The sequence below is a fragment of the Scyliorhinus canicula genome, chromosome 6, assembly GCF_902713615.1.
Source record: "Scyliorhinus canicula chromosome 6, sScyCan1.1, whole genome shotgun sequence".
NCBI lineage: Eukaryota > Metazoa > Chordata > Chondrichthyes > Carcharhiniformes > Scyliorhinidae > Scyliorhinus > Scyliorhinus canicula.
This window is the reverse complement of record NC_052151.1, coordinates 125,176,901-125,190,553: the sequence shown is the minus strand read 5'-3', so window position 1 is coordinate 125,190,553 and position 13,653 is coordinate 125,176,901. Positions and strand designations below refer to the sequence as shown.

The 13,653-nt window shown below is 47.3% G+C and overlaps 1 protein-coding gene across 14 annotated transcripts in view; it reads right to left on the bottom strand.

Annotated features, from left to right (window-relative positions):
• dtnba (dystrobrevin, beta a) overlaps positions 1 to 13,653 on the bottom strand; it is a 705,977-nt gene that overhangs the window by 410,968 nt on the left and 281,356 nt on the right. For all 14 annotated transcript variants that reach the window (XR_005460995.1, XR_005460994.1, XM_038800081.1 and 11 more), the window contains one exon: positions 10,354 to 10,508. Coding sequence is in view for 12 of the 14 variants with exons in the window: in XM_038800081.1 (XP_038656009.1) it covers positions 10,354 to 10,508 (155 nt within the window). In the remaining 2 variants the exon portion in view is untranslated. The remainder of the gene's footprint in view (positions 1 to 10,353; positions 10,509 to 13,653) is intronic.

The window sequence follows — 13,653 nt, the reverse complement described above, 5'->3', positions numbered from 1 at the left end:
TCTGCCACTATTTCTGTTTTTCTTCCAGTGTTTGCCGGTTTTTCTGCTGAAATCCTTCTTTAGGGGAGCTGAGAGATTGATTTTGTGTTTTATTTGGGAAAATAAAGTAGCTAGGATTTGGAAGACGGTCCTTCAGAGAGACTGGTAGTCAGGGGGCTTGTGGTTGCCGAGCTGGATATATTATTACTGGGCGGCGAAAGTGGAGAAGATGCTGGGGGTGGAGTGGGGTCCGGGAGCTATATGGGTACAGAGAGAGTTGGGTTCATGGAGGGGGTCAGAATAAGGGCATTAGCCTCGCTTCCCTTTTCTCCAGCGAAATATTCAACAAACCCAGTGGTAGTCTCCACACTGAAGACATGGAGACAATTTCGGAAGCACTTTAAATTGGAGGCGGTATCGAAACTGGCGCTGATTTATGTGGACATATGTTTGAGCCGGCGAAGTTGGACGTCAGCTTTCGGGGATGAGGGATTTGTTTTTGGAGGAGCAACTTGTGAGCTTGGAGGAGTTGTTGGAGAAATTTGGCCTTTTGCAGGTGGATAAATTAAGAAACAATTTTGTGACAAAGATTTTTCCAACATTCCCTGTGGTTCCGCCATCCTTGGTGTTGGACGGGGTTTTGTCCCTTGCAGGAATAAAGGAGGAGAGTACCACGAGGATTTATGGAAGGATTATGGCAGAGGACATAGTATAGGTGGAGGGGGTTTTAAGGCCAAGTGAGAGGAGGAGTTGGGGTTGGTATTGGAGGATGGGGTATGGTACGAGGCACTGCAGAGGGTGAATGTTACATCTTTGTGTGTGAGGTTAAGGTTGATACAGTTGAAGATTGTGCATATGGCCCTTTGACTAGGTCTAGGATGAGTAAGTTGTTTGCAGGAGTGGAGCCCAAGTGTGAGTGATGTGGGATGGGTCTGGTTAGCCATGTGCACATGTTCTGGTCGTGTCCTAAGCTCGAGAGGTTCTGGGTCTCCTTTAGCACCATGTCAGCGATTCTGCAAATTGAACTGAAGCCCTGTCCTTTAGCGACCATATTTGGGGTGTAAGACCTGCCGGAGTAGCAGAACCTGGTTGGGGGCCGATGTTTTGGCTTTCACCACCCTGATTGCTCGGAGGAGAGTGCTGATGGGATGGAGGTCAGCTTCTCCACCCTGTGCCTCAGTATAGCTGGGGGATCTGATAGAGCTTTTATACCTCGATAAAGTCAAGTATACCGTGAGGGGAGCAATTCAGAGGCTTTACCGGAGATGGCAGCCGTTTATTCTGTATTTATTATGTATGCTGGTCAACATTAGTTGCTCAGGAGGTGGGAAGGGGGTGTACTGTTCAGGGTTGTTTGTTATTGCTTTATTGTGATGAATAAAATTGAAAATGTGAATATATTTTTTTTTTAATCCATCATTTAGTTTTTGATGTATAATATTTCCAGACAAACTAATTAGCGGATGTAAAACAGCATCTAGTCAAAAGCACATTGCACTGCTGAGCTGTAAATGTTCATGAAGGAAAAACAATTAAAAAAGAGTACTATTTTTTTAATCCAAAACATTTCCCAACCAATTGTAAATTTCTAAAATGATAATAACGATCATAAATTCTTCAAATGTTTTGAGTACAGACTCGTTCTAACAATTTGTAACATTTGAACATACCATCCAGCTCAATTGTTGTGGAATTGTTTATCTTTCAGCCCCTCGGATTTAACTTGTCACAATCAAACACGGATACAATCTGAAAACGCAGCTGTCATTCATTGGGGAAGCAATAACGTGTATTCATGTGGCAAGTTTAAACCCGAAAAACATTCGGAAGCACTTCATACTCTAAAAATGGGCTTGGAGTCAAAGGCGGAAATGTCAGGTGAGATGGCCGAAAGCTTGGTCAAAGAAATGTTTCTGATGGGCAATTCCGAAGGAGGAGAGAATGGTGAAGAAGTAAAAGGAGATTAGGAAGGAAATTCCAAAACGTGAAGCCCAGATGGCTGAGAATATGATTACTACCAGTAGGGCCAAGCGAGGAAAATTATCGGAACATTATGAAATTCTCCCTCTTCAAAAAAGGAAGGATATGAAAATAGGTTTATAGAGAGGATGTGAATGGACGAACTCAGGACTTCTGAATATGTGCAGTACAAAGAAATATAGACAACACTGCCCTCGAGTGGAAATACAAAGAAGTTGCCTTTTATACTCGCTTTATTGTTTCACTCAATATTTCCCATGTTTAAAAAAAGGCAAATCAATAAATACATCAGAGCACGTTCATGAAAAAAAACTTACTTTTGCATTCTGAATTAAGATTAAATATTGCTTGTGTATGGCAAACATACCACCATCACGTACACCGTGTTAATCTGTCTTCTTTTCACCCACGTATGCAAAGTGCTTCATTTGTTTAATTGTCAACACACTTTTTGGACAGATAGTAGACTGAACTAATTCATCAGCTAATTTGAACGTATAGAAATTTACAGATGATACAGTATTTTCTCCAACAAATATGACACGAGTCAGCTCTCAAGAGATTATTTATTCTGTTATTTTCCCCATTCATGAAATATCAAAACATGAATAACAATCAGCAGGTAATATTTCTGTTGAATTTTGTAAACTACATTTCTCCCCTCACTTTGGATGTGATATAGGGTACAATTCTCCCAAAAATATTACTAAGTGTCATTTTTAACAGGTTTGGTGGGATGATTCCTGTCGGGTGTTGGGTGCAATCTGGACCAGGATTCACCCACACTTAGTAATTTTTTGGGGGGCTTGGGGAGTTTCTCACCCATCAATCCCACACAGCCGGTAGATGCCAGGAGAGAACTCCCAGGGCTTCCCTATAAACCATTACGCCTTGTGAGATCTGGCTACAATGGGCGGGATTCAGTCTCGCAGAGTGAAGTTGGCTGAAAAGCTGACTCACCTCTTCCTTCGCCAAATCAAAAGGCCACCCGGCATCTACCAGCCTCGCCAAGGAGGCCCCAGCCAGGCACCGTTCAGTACTGGTCCCCACAAATGGGGACCAGGCAGAATCATACCCGGTGGGGTCTCCCAGGTGTTAGGAGGCCCTCAGGTCGGTCTCCGAGCAGGGTGTCACCCTGGCACTGCTGGTACCACCCGGGCATATTGTCACTGCCACCTGGGTACCCTGGCACTGCCATGGGCACAAAAACAAGACAGAGTGCCGTGATGTAGCGGGGTTGCATCCGGTGCTACAAGCGACGGGAACGGCCCTGCTAATCCCGCCCAGAACGGCACTTTGTTTTATTATGGTTATTTTTTAAAAATAAATTTAGAGTACTCAATTAAGGGACAATTTAACATGGCCAATCCACCTATCCTTCACATCTTTGGGTTGCGGGGACGAAACCCACGCAAACACGGGGAGAGTATGCAAACTCCACACGGATAGTGACCCAGGGCCAGGATTCGAACCTGGGACCTCAGCACCGTAAGGCAGCAGTGCTAACCACTGCACCACCGTGCTGCTCCCTGTTTTATTATGGTTAAGCAAATGCCACTCTGGAGTCGATGAGGGCCCCCTCCCATCATTACGGCCCACCTTCACTGCCCTGCACCCTCTATACCCCCCATAGGCCCTGCCCCTTGGCACTCTAGCATTACTAACCTGGCATCACTCGGGTGTCAGGTTGGCACTGCCCAAGTGTCAGGTGTGCACAGGGGTGTTAGTGGGTAGGAGGTGCGCAAACGGAAGGATGGGTGTGAGCATGGATGTGGGGGATGGAAGAGAGAGAAAGAAAGAGGTGTACAAATGAAGTACTTTGCAAACCAAACCCACCATGAGCTGTCCAAACCTGAATCAATAAATAAGTTGAACCCATTCCAAAAAACTTCCGTGATCTCATTACTCCTTTTCATGCAATCTTTTGACTTGGGGGCAAAAGCACAATTAATAAGCCAGGTGCCAGTCTCCAGTACAGAAGCTGTGAGTTCAAGTTCCATTAATTATGGGCTGGACGGCATACACAAGCGTAGTGTTGCCTGAACCATCTTTCAAATGTCATACTAAACTCAGGTCGAGTCAGCTTTATCTGGTATAAAATCCTATGATAATATTCAAAGAAGAGGAAGAAATTATTTCACATTCTGGTCAACGTTCAATTTTAATCTGATACAGACGGCAGTCTTCTTGCCCAATGGCCGTACATTTCCTCATTGTTTGTTCTTGGGTGTCATTAGCACAGTGGAGATCCCAGAATCATTTGCACCATGTGAGCAGTTATAACAGGAAATGCACAGAACTTTCTGCTCAATAAACAATGTGCCATGGGTAGACAAATCTGATATATTAGAGTTGTCTCCCCATGGCATTTTGTGTAGTGAGTCAAGGGATACACTCGTTAGTTACCTTTGCGATTACATAAATTGTTCTCCAATTATAGGTTTTCTAGTACTACTCAGACATGGACCTGAATGTTATCATAGATTATCATAGAATGTACAGTGCAGAAGGAGGCCATTCGGCCCATCAAGTCTGCACCGACTCTTGGAAAGAGCACCCTACCCAAGGTCAACACCTCCATCCTATCCCCATAACCCAGTAACCCCACCCAACACTAAGGGCAATTTTGGACACTAAGGGCAATTTATCATGGCCAATCCACCTAACCTGCACATCTTTGGACTGTGGGAGGAAACCGGAGCACCAGGAGGAAACCCACGCACACACTGGGAGGATGTGCAGACTCCGCACAGACAGTGACCCAAGCCGGAATTGAACCTGGGACCCTGGAGCTGTGAAGCGATTGTGCTATCCACAATGCTACCGTGCTGCCTTGGCATGCAGGTAGTGTTGGTGGCAGCAGAGGTCGACGCAATGCCCTGTCCCATTCAACAGCGGCTGCTGACATCAAATGCGTGCTAGTTGGCCAATTACCGGCTGGCTCGTTGGGGGGGGGGGGGGGAGAGAAGAGAGAGAAAGAGAGTAAAGCAATGATTGTGGATTGAGTGCAGTTGCATGACCATCATCAATTTCTCCTGTGCTTCAAAACGGGCAAGACCGATTTTGGCCGGATGAGGTATGGTAGCCAGAGGGGCAAGGCTACGTTGGGAACAATGGAAATGTGCAAATGCCACGGTCTCTCTTTTCTCCGATTGCTGCTTGGGTTCCCTCTTGCAGACAGTCTGTGATTGACCTGCTGACAGGTGATTGGCAAGAGGAAGCCTCCATAGCTAACCACAACATCCTGTATAAAGGTGGCGGCGATAGTTAACAGCCATGGGGTCATGGACAGGATCTGGTTGCAGTGTCAAAGAGGATCAATTACCTTCTCTGCTGTCGAAAGATAAGCTTGTATCTGGTGGGTCGGACATGAGCAGCTCGAGCAGCAAAGGTGATCAGCGCCCAAGAAGGCTGTTTAGGACGAGGAAGGATGGCAGACATACCTAGAAGGGAAAAGTCCTGTAAATGTGTTGGGAGGACCATGTACACCTCAGCCATATAGAACTGGAGTTCATTCATGTGGTTTTGTCTGCATAGGTGAAGAGAAATCGCAATGTGCTGGAATGCAACCATACGGGTGACGGAGCTACAAACCTGGCAATATCACAGCAATGGAAGGGAGACATTCTTGAGCTGAATGCAAGCAGAAGTGAGATCTGCTGCCAGAGGACAGCATCTGATCTCATCCCATCCCATTGATGGGATCTGGGCGTCACTGGCTGAGCCAGCATTTATTCCCCATCCCTAATTACCCTTGAACTGAGTAGTTTACTAATCCATCTCAGTGGGCAGTTAAACGTCAATCACGTTGCTGTGGACCTGGAATCATAAGTAGGCTGGATCAAGTAAGGATGGCAGATTCCCTTTCCTAAAGGACATTAGTGAACCAGATGGGTTTTAATGACAATCATCAATGGTTTTGTGGTCATCATTGAACTTTTAATTCCAGGTTTCTATTGAATTCAAATTTCATCATCTGCCATGGTGGATTCGACCCTGGGTCTCTGGATGACTAGTCCAGAGACAATACCGCGACACCACTGCCTCCCCATGGAGCAAAGTGGGGTGAAAGGGATACACTTTTGACTGGTGGGGAGCCACGCAATATGGAGAGACTCAGATCCAAGGAATAAAATGTTATGGTGATTGGTCTTTTGTTATCCTGCATTGTTATATTTGTGAATTGGGCCCTCCCCGTGTGTAGAATGCTGCAACAGCTACTTAGTCTGCCTCTTTAATACTCAGGTATACTTACTGCTGTATTTCATACATCAGGTGAATCATCGTCCAGACCAAACGAGGATCCAGATGGTCCATCATCAACATCGGAGGAGATAGTTCCCTCAGAAGCTGCTACGTCACATCCTCACCCAACATCTCGCACCCTCAGATACGGTCACCTTAGTGGGGTTGAGTACATCCATACAGATGATAGCACAGCTTGGCTGAAGCATATCAGAATTGCATGAGTAGGTGGCGGAGTCAGAAAGTTCCCAGACCTCTGGACGGTCGGAAGAGTGCTGGAGACCAGAAAGATGCTGAGCCCCAGCCAGAGGATGAACCCCTGGAGTCATCCATCAGACGGCAAATGCTGAATGTCAGAGGGAGGAATGTGGAGATCTGGTGGACCTTTCAAGAGGATATACCATTCCTGTTACATACAATGGATGATTCCACGTGAAGCATGAGCACTGCAGTCGCCCTCAGCTCTAAACCCATGGCATTCTTCATCAAGAGATTGGCAGCTCTCATCAAGGGCCAGCTCCAGCAGCTCTATGAAGTATTTTTGAGGTTGTGGTAAGATCTGCGAGCCTACACATTGGCAATGACTCCTCAGCAGGGCATTTCCAATGTGAGAGATGGATGAGTCAACTGGTGTCTCTGCTAGCTGCTCTTCAATCAATCATGAGCAGGCAGGTCCAAGCAAACATCATGTTGGTGGATGAGCAGCAGCTACCTGCAATCTGCATCTGGGGCTCATTTCAGGGTGCTCCTGATGGTGACAACAGCTCCTCCGTCAGTGATAATGTCTATAACAACTGGAGAGTGTCCTGCCACAATGCAATATCTCCACCCCTATGTCATCCCCCCCCCCCCCCCTCCCCGCAACGGAGAGTGTCCTGCCATGGTGCATCCCCCCCCCCCGTCGGCATGTCCTGCCATGGTGCAGCATCTCCACCCCTACGTCCGTCCGTCCTCGCTCTGTAACAGCTGGAATGTCCTGCCATGGTGCAGCATCTCCACCCCTACGCCCCCCACAACTGCAACAACTGGAGAGCGTCCTGTCACGGTGCAGCATCTCCACTCTTGAGCTCTGCCGCATCTGCCCCCCACCGCATCTGCGCTGCTCCTAAACCTCTGTTGTGGCCCTCAAGGCCTCCGAGTAACCAGAGGCCAACCGCCAAGGTCATTTGGGTCAATGGGGATCTAAGTCAGCAGCCTGCCTCCACTGCAGCTTCCAGCGATGGAGGAGTACACACATGAAACACTTGGAAACGATTTAAGAAATCATACTCAATACAGAAGGGCAATCATGGGTGACTTATTTAATTGTGTAACTTTTGTTTTGTTCTTCCATGTCAACTTGTTAAATTGATATTTCACAGTACATGTTGTTCTTGTTCTCGGAGTGATATGAAAATTGGAGCACTGCAATTCAGTCTCAATTCAATATTAACGTTGTTATTCTTTGGAGGAGGCTTCGTCCCAGAGGGTGTCAGGAGGGGTTTCTGTGTTTTGGCAATGATGTAACTGGAGATTTTTAATAACATGGCATGTGAACTTTGGCTGCCTATTGGGAGTGTTTTTGAATAAGACCTTCTCTGGTCTCCATGGCGCCCAAAGGCTGTTGACCTACTGCCTCCTGTCGCCCTGTAGCTGTTCAGATTCCTCCTCGGAGTCTGTGATTGATTCGTAATCAAGAATCATTGGCCCTCCGCCCCAGTCTATCTCCTCCTTTGTCTGATGCCCCTGAGAAAGAGCCAGGTTGTGAAGGGCACAGCACACAACACACTATCCAATACACATTGAAGCGATCTCCCAGACTGGTCCTGCTAACCTTATCTTGAGCAGCCTAATTGTCCTCTCGATTATGGGCCCAGCAGAGGCATGGCTTTGGTTGTACTTCTCTCCAGAATGGGTTGAGGATCTCTGACAGATATCAGTAGCCATCTTTTCAGAGGGTACCCTTTATCCCCCACCAGTCAGCCATCCATTCACACAGATGAGCTGAAAAGCTAGGATCCTGGGAGTACCAGAGACTATACAAGTCATGGCAACTTCCAGGATACCTTGCACAAACTTGGGAGGATCTGCTGCTGATTATCGCAAACTAGCTGGATGTTGAGTTAAATTTTTAAGATTCACAAACGCTGCAGGTTCTTTATCACATAGGTGCAACCAATGGCTTCCTGAATCTTTAGGAAGCCAGTAATAACCCTAAATCCTCTGGCATGCTCTGCCTGGTTTTCCTCATCCACTTTGAAATGCATAAGGATATTCATCCTCCTGAAGAGTGCAACCATGAGAAGCTTAATGCAGTGGTGTGTTGCGGAATGTGACACATTGCAGCGACCCCTCCAGGACTCTGGAATGAAGATTCTGTGTAAACCTTTAGAGCAAGTCACCTTTAGCGGAATAGGCATAGTGTGTCTCCCAACACAGTTGGATGCAATATGCAATATTAAGGCCTATCACTTTGAGGGTATTACTGTCTCCCTTTAGAGCTAGATCCTCTTGCATTGCACCTCTGCCATATCCAGCTGGTTGGGTCATACTTGACGTATTCTGCCAGCAGGGTAACGGTGCCTCCGCTGGCCCTTTCTCCTTTGCAAGCCTTACTGGCCTTCAACTTCTTCAGGGCGTATTGCTTGCTCTTGTGATGCCATCTCCGGCCAGCTAGCCTCCTGTCCCTTCTCCTCCTGACCTCTTCATCAGAGGAAGAACCTACACCTGACAAACAATCTCCATAGTAAGGCAATTGGATTGCTGAATGCAGAATGATCAATTTATGGCCTCTCTGTTTGTGGCTCTTTAAAGACATAAGCCTCCTTTACCTCAGAAGAATTTGAACAAAATGGTTCTGAAAACCAGCTCTCGAAAGTCAAAATTGAGGCAATAATTATAAACGACTACCTTCACAATCTGCTCCATCTTGATATTGTGCCCTGGATTGAGTTAGTGCTCATTGTGAAGACCCCACCTACCCTTGCAGCCTTGACATCATGTGAGCTGCAAACTTTCAGATGCGCCCGCTTCCCAAATTACCCATCTCAATGTCATTACAAGCTTTTTTAATGATGCATCAGGAATATCATATGCCTGGCCCTGCACTATACAATTCAGGCCCTGGTCTTCAAACGCACAAAAACGTTCTTTTAAAATTACCAATGTTAAAAAAAAGCTTCTAATTTGCCACAGCACTGAAAAAGTTAATCTTCTTATTTGTGAGCCTGTGTAGATTACATTGGTGCACTCACTTGAAGTGCCTGTAAAGCATTTAGGTTCATAGATTATCCGAAAGTATCCTGTTTGTTTCTTTTCATATTAATTACCACTTGACTAAAACCATAAGCTCACATGGCAATATAACAAACTGAATCCTGTTGGTCATTTCCACAGATTTGTTTTATCTGGCTACAGGATCTGTTAATATTTTGAATGCAAACATTGATAAATTGAGTTTGTAGGATTTCCAAAGTGAACTCTCGTTTCAGCTATTGAGTTGTTGCAAGTTTTCTCCTGATTAATGTGATGCAAGTCCCTGATCAAATCGTGGCGGCAATGGGGGGGGGGGGGGGGGGGGGGGGGGGGCATCAATAAGCTTGGAACAAGTTTTACTTTGAAATGACCAAGCACAAAAATTAAATATCCGTGCCAACCGGTGGGGAATGTCCTTTCTGTTCATATTCAACCGTTAGAAAACATCTTCATGAATATAACTGCAGAATTCTGCTTTGTATTTGCACTAGAGTTTTTATTAGCCTTAATGAACAAGAAAAAAATATGCTGCATGACGACTGATATGGAAATATTTTTACCTTTTCGACAGTAACCCACTGCCTTAAACTACATGGTATATTGCAGGGGGTGACATCTCTTCAACAACATTTTGGGTATCACGAGGGTCAGAGATATTTTGGCCTGGCTCTGCCAATCTGGTACTGGAACTTTGGTCAAAAACCCCAGCGGTTTGGAAAACATACACAGACATTCCATACATCTGAATTGGGAGCGCAAAACATAATCCATTGTTCTTGATATATTACTTGACATATCTTGGGCGAAATTCTCCGACCCCCAGCAAATACACAAAATTGTCACATTGGAAGTGGGCAAATGCTGATGTCAATCTTACAAAATTGAGTGCTGAATGAATTACTCTGAACCTCTCACCTGTTGTGTGAAGCAAGTTCGTACTGAATGTTCAGTGTAGCCAAAGGATGGTCCCTCAAAGACAGCTGTGGGCAACTTCAACACCTCTCTGAGGAACTGGTCAAACTTCATATACATCATTATTCCATTGGAATCCGATATCTGTGAGAACGTGTCTGTAACACATTGAAAAATAAATAAGGGAACTATGATAGAAAAGCTGGAGTAACTGCACGTTACTAAACATTAAGAATGGAAACATTGATGAAATGTCATGAAGCAAGAATAGGTTCAGGGTTGGGGCCAGCATAACTCTATTCCTTATCAGAACTTCATCAAATGGGCAGGTGTCAACCAACATGGGAAGGGATAGTGCCTGTAATAAACATTTTCTGCAGTATCACACTGTCAATCCTTCCGAGCAACCAGCTACAGATAAACTGGCAGTAGCACAGGAAATATCGCAGGCATGCATCTTCTTGTCTACCAGTTGTGAGGGTGAGAGGTAAAAGGCCATGATTCCAGCAGTGATCACTGGGGGTTTACCTGGACATTTCCCAACAATGTGAATGACCCTGTAATCTCCATTCATCCCACTACTCCCTTCCAATTTCTTATCCATGCCTCAAGGTGACCTCCTATTCTGTGCTTCTCAATTTTAGGCTGCAGGCATTTTTATCAAATGGCTTTTGAAAATCAATTAATTTGACAGCAACCAATGCTTTTCTATCTGCCACTTTAGCTGCCTCATGTCAAAAATGCATTCAAAAAACTAAACTGACTTTCTCTGTTCAGCTTACTCAAATGTTCACTTACTCTGCTCTGGATAACAGATTCCAGCAATTGTTCCACCTGTGGTGAATTATAAACCTAGTAATTCACACTGTGGTGTATTATATGTATTGTGTCCTTGTGGGCTCTGTATACGAGCCGTTGCACGGCTCTGCCCATAGGGGGAGATGAGGAGTTTGTACAGGGCTCCACCCTTGGCTCCTCCCACTAACCGGAAGTATAAAGCTCTGCAGTCGTGAGCCTGCTGTCAGTTCATCTCGTCGCAGGCAGACTCAGTTGTAAGACTATTAAAACCACTGTTCACTTCCAATCACGTGTCTTGTGAATTGATGGTCTCATCAATTTAATAGTCTTAGGAAACATGAAGAAAACTACGATGGAATCAGCCCTCAAACCAGACCGACTAGAACTTGACCCGCAGGCTGCAGAGGCGAAAGAAATCTTTCTGCACTGGCTCAGATGTTTCAAAGCCTACCTGGCTGAATCAAGCACTTCAGAAACTACGGAGGAGCAGAAACTCAGCCGACTGCACGCAAGGGTGAACCACAATATCTCTACTCAACTTAACAGTACTACCTCGTATACGGAGGCCCTGGCCATGCTCGATCAAATGTACGTGAGGCCCATCAACAAGGTCTACGCGCGCCACATTTTTACGACCCGCCGCCAGCGCCCGCGGAGTAGCTGGATGAATTCCTGCGTGATTTAAAAGCTTTAGCTCGGGACTGAAATTATCAAGCTGCAACAGCCGCCCAGCATATGGAGCTCACTGTCCGAGATGTATACGTGGCAGGGCTCAGGTCCAACTATGCGCGCCAGCAGTTGCTTGAAAAAGGGGCTCAGAACTTGGAGGACACTGTAGAGTTAGCTACAACCATGGAGGTCTCGTTCCGCAGCCTCACCTCGTTCCCCGCGGACCAAGCGACCCCATCATGGGCCCCAGACCAGGGACTGCCCCAGGCCTGTGCCACGCGGCCACCCACCCACTACGCAGCTCCATGTGCCATTTTTGTGGGCAGCCCCAACACCCATGGCAGCAATGCCCGGCCCTCAACACGACCTGCAGCAGCTGCGGTCGCAAAGGACACTATGCCCGGGTCTGCCTGGCGAAGAAAACTCCCACTCCAAACTCTCCCACAGCCCAGAGCACTCGCTTCCCAAACTCGCAGGCCCACAGGCCCCGAAATGCTGCAGCCTGTATGCCGACTCCGCCCCCACCTGACGCGTGCGACTCATGGGGGCCGCCATCTTGGCAACCCTCCTCCACGCGGGCGGCCACGTGCGACTCATGGGGGCCGCCATCTTGGACGCCATCTTCCTCGCCGCCCACCACATGCGATCCACGGGGGCGGCCATCTTGGGATCCATCCTCTTCAAACTCTGAAACTCACCTCGAAGACTACGACCTCAGCGGACAGTCATCACAGGGCTACTCCAGCACAGCTGATCGAGCCGCCGACTACCCGCAACTCAGCGCGGTCACGTTGGACCAGTCCTGTCCGAAACACCTCCGCATCTCTATACTGACCATTAAAATCAACGGGTACAGTACACCATGCCTCTTCGACTCCGGGAGCACCGAGAGCTTCATACACCCTGATCTGGTAAGACGCTGTTCGCTCCCTATTTTCCCTGCACGGCAAACTATCTCCCTCGCTTCGGGCTCCCACTCTGTTCACCTCCAAGGGCACAGCGTCGCGACCCTAACAATTCAGGGCGTCAGCTACTCGAACTTCCAGCTGTACGTACTCCCCGAACTCTGCGCCCCACTCTTACTGGGACTCGATTTCCAGTGCAACCTCAAAAGCCTCACACTCAGCTTCGGCAGGCCCCTACCTCCACTCACTATCTGCAGTCTAGCGACACTAAAAATCGACCCCCCTCCACTCTTTGTCAATCTCACGCCGGACTGCAAACCCGTAGCCACTCGCAGCAGGCGGTACAGCCTGTAGGACAGGGTGTTTATCAGAACCGAGGTCCATAGGCTTCTACGTGAGGGGGTCATAGAGGCCAGAAATAGCCCTTGGAGAGCTCAGGTGGTGGTCGTCAAGACCAGGGTGAAATTCCGAATGGTAGTGGACTATAGACAAACCATTAATCGGTTCACGCTCCTCGATGCATACCCCCTTTCCAGGATTGCAGACATAGTGAATCAGATCGCCCGGTACCACATTTTCTCCACGGTGGATCTGAAGTCTGCATACCACCAGCTCCCAATCCGCGCGGAGGACCGCCACTGCATGGCATTCGAGGCAGATGGCCGCCCCTTTCATTTCCTCCGGGTTCCCTTTGGCGTCACAAATGGGGTCTCTGTGTTCCAACGAGCAATGGACCGAATGGTGGACCAGTACGGGCTGCGGGCCACGTTTCCGTACTTGGACAATGTCACCATCTGCGGCCATGATCAGCAGGTCCACGACGCTAACCTCCATCGCTTTCTCCAAACTGCCCAGAAACGTAAATTCATGTATAACACGGAGAAATGCGTTTTCCGCACGACCAGGCTAGCCATCCACGGCTACGTCGTGG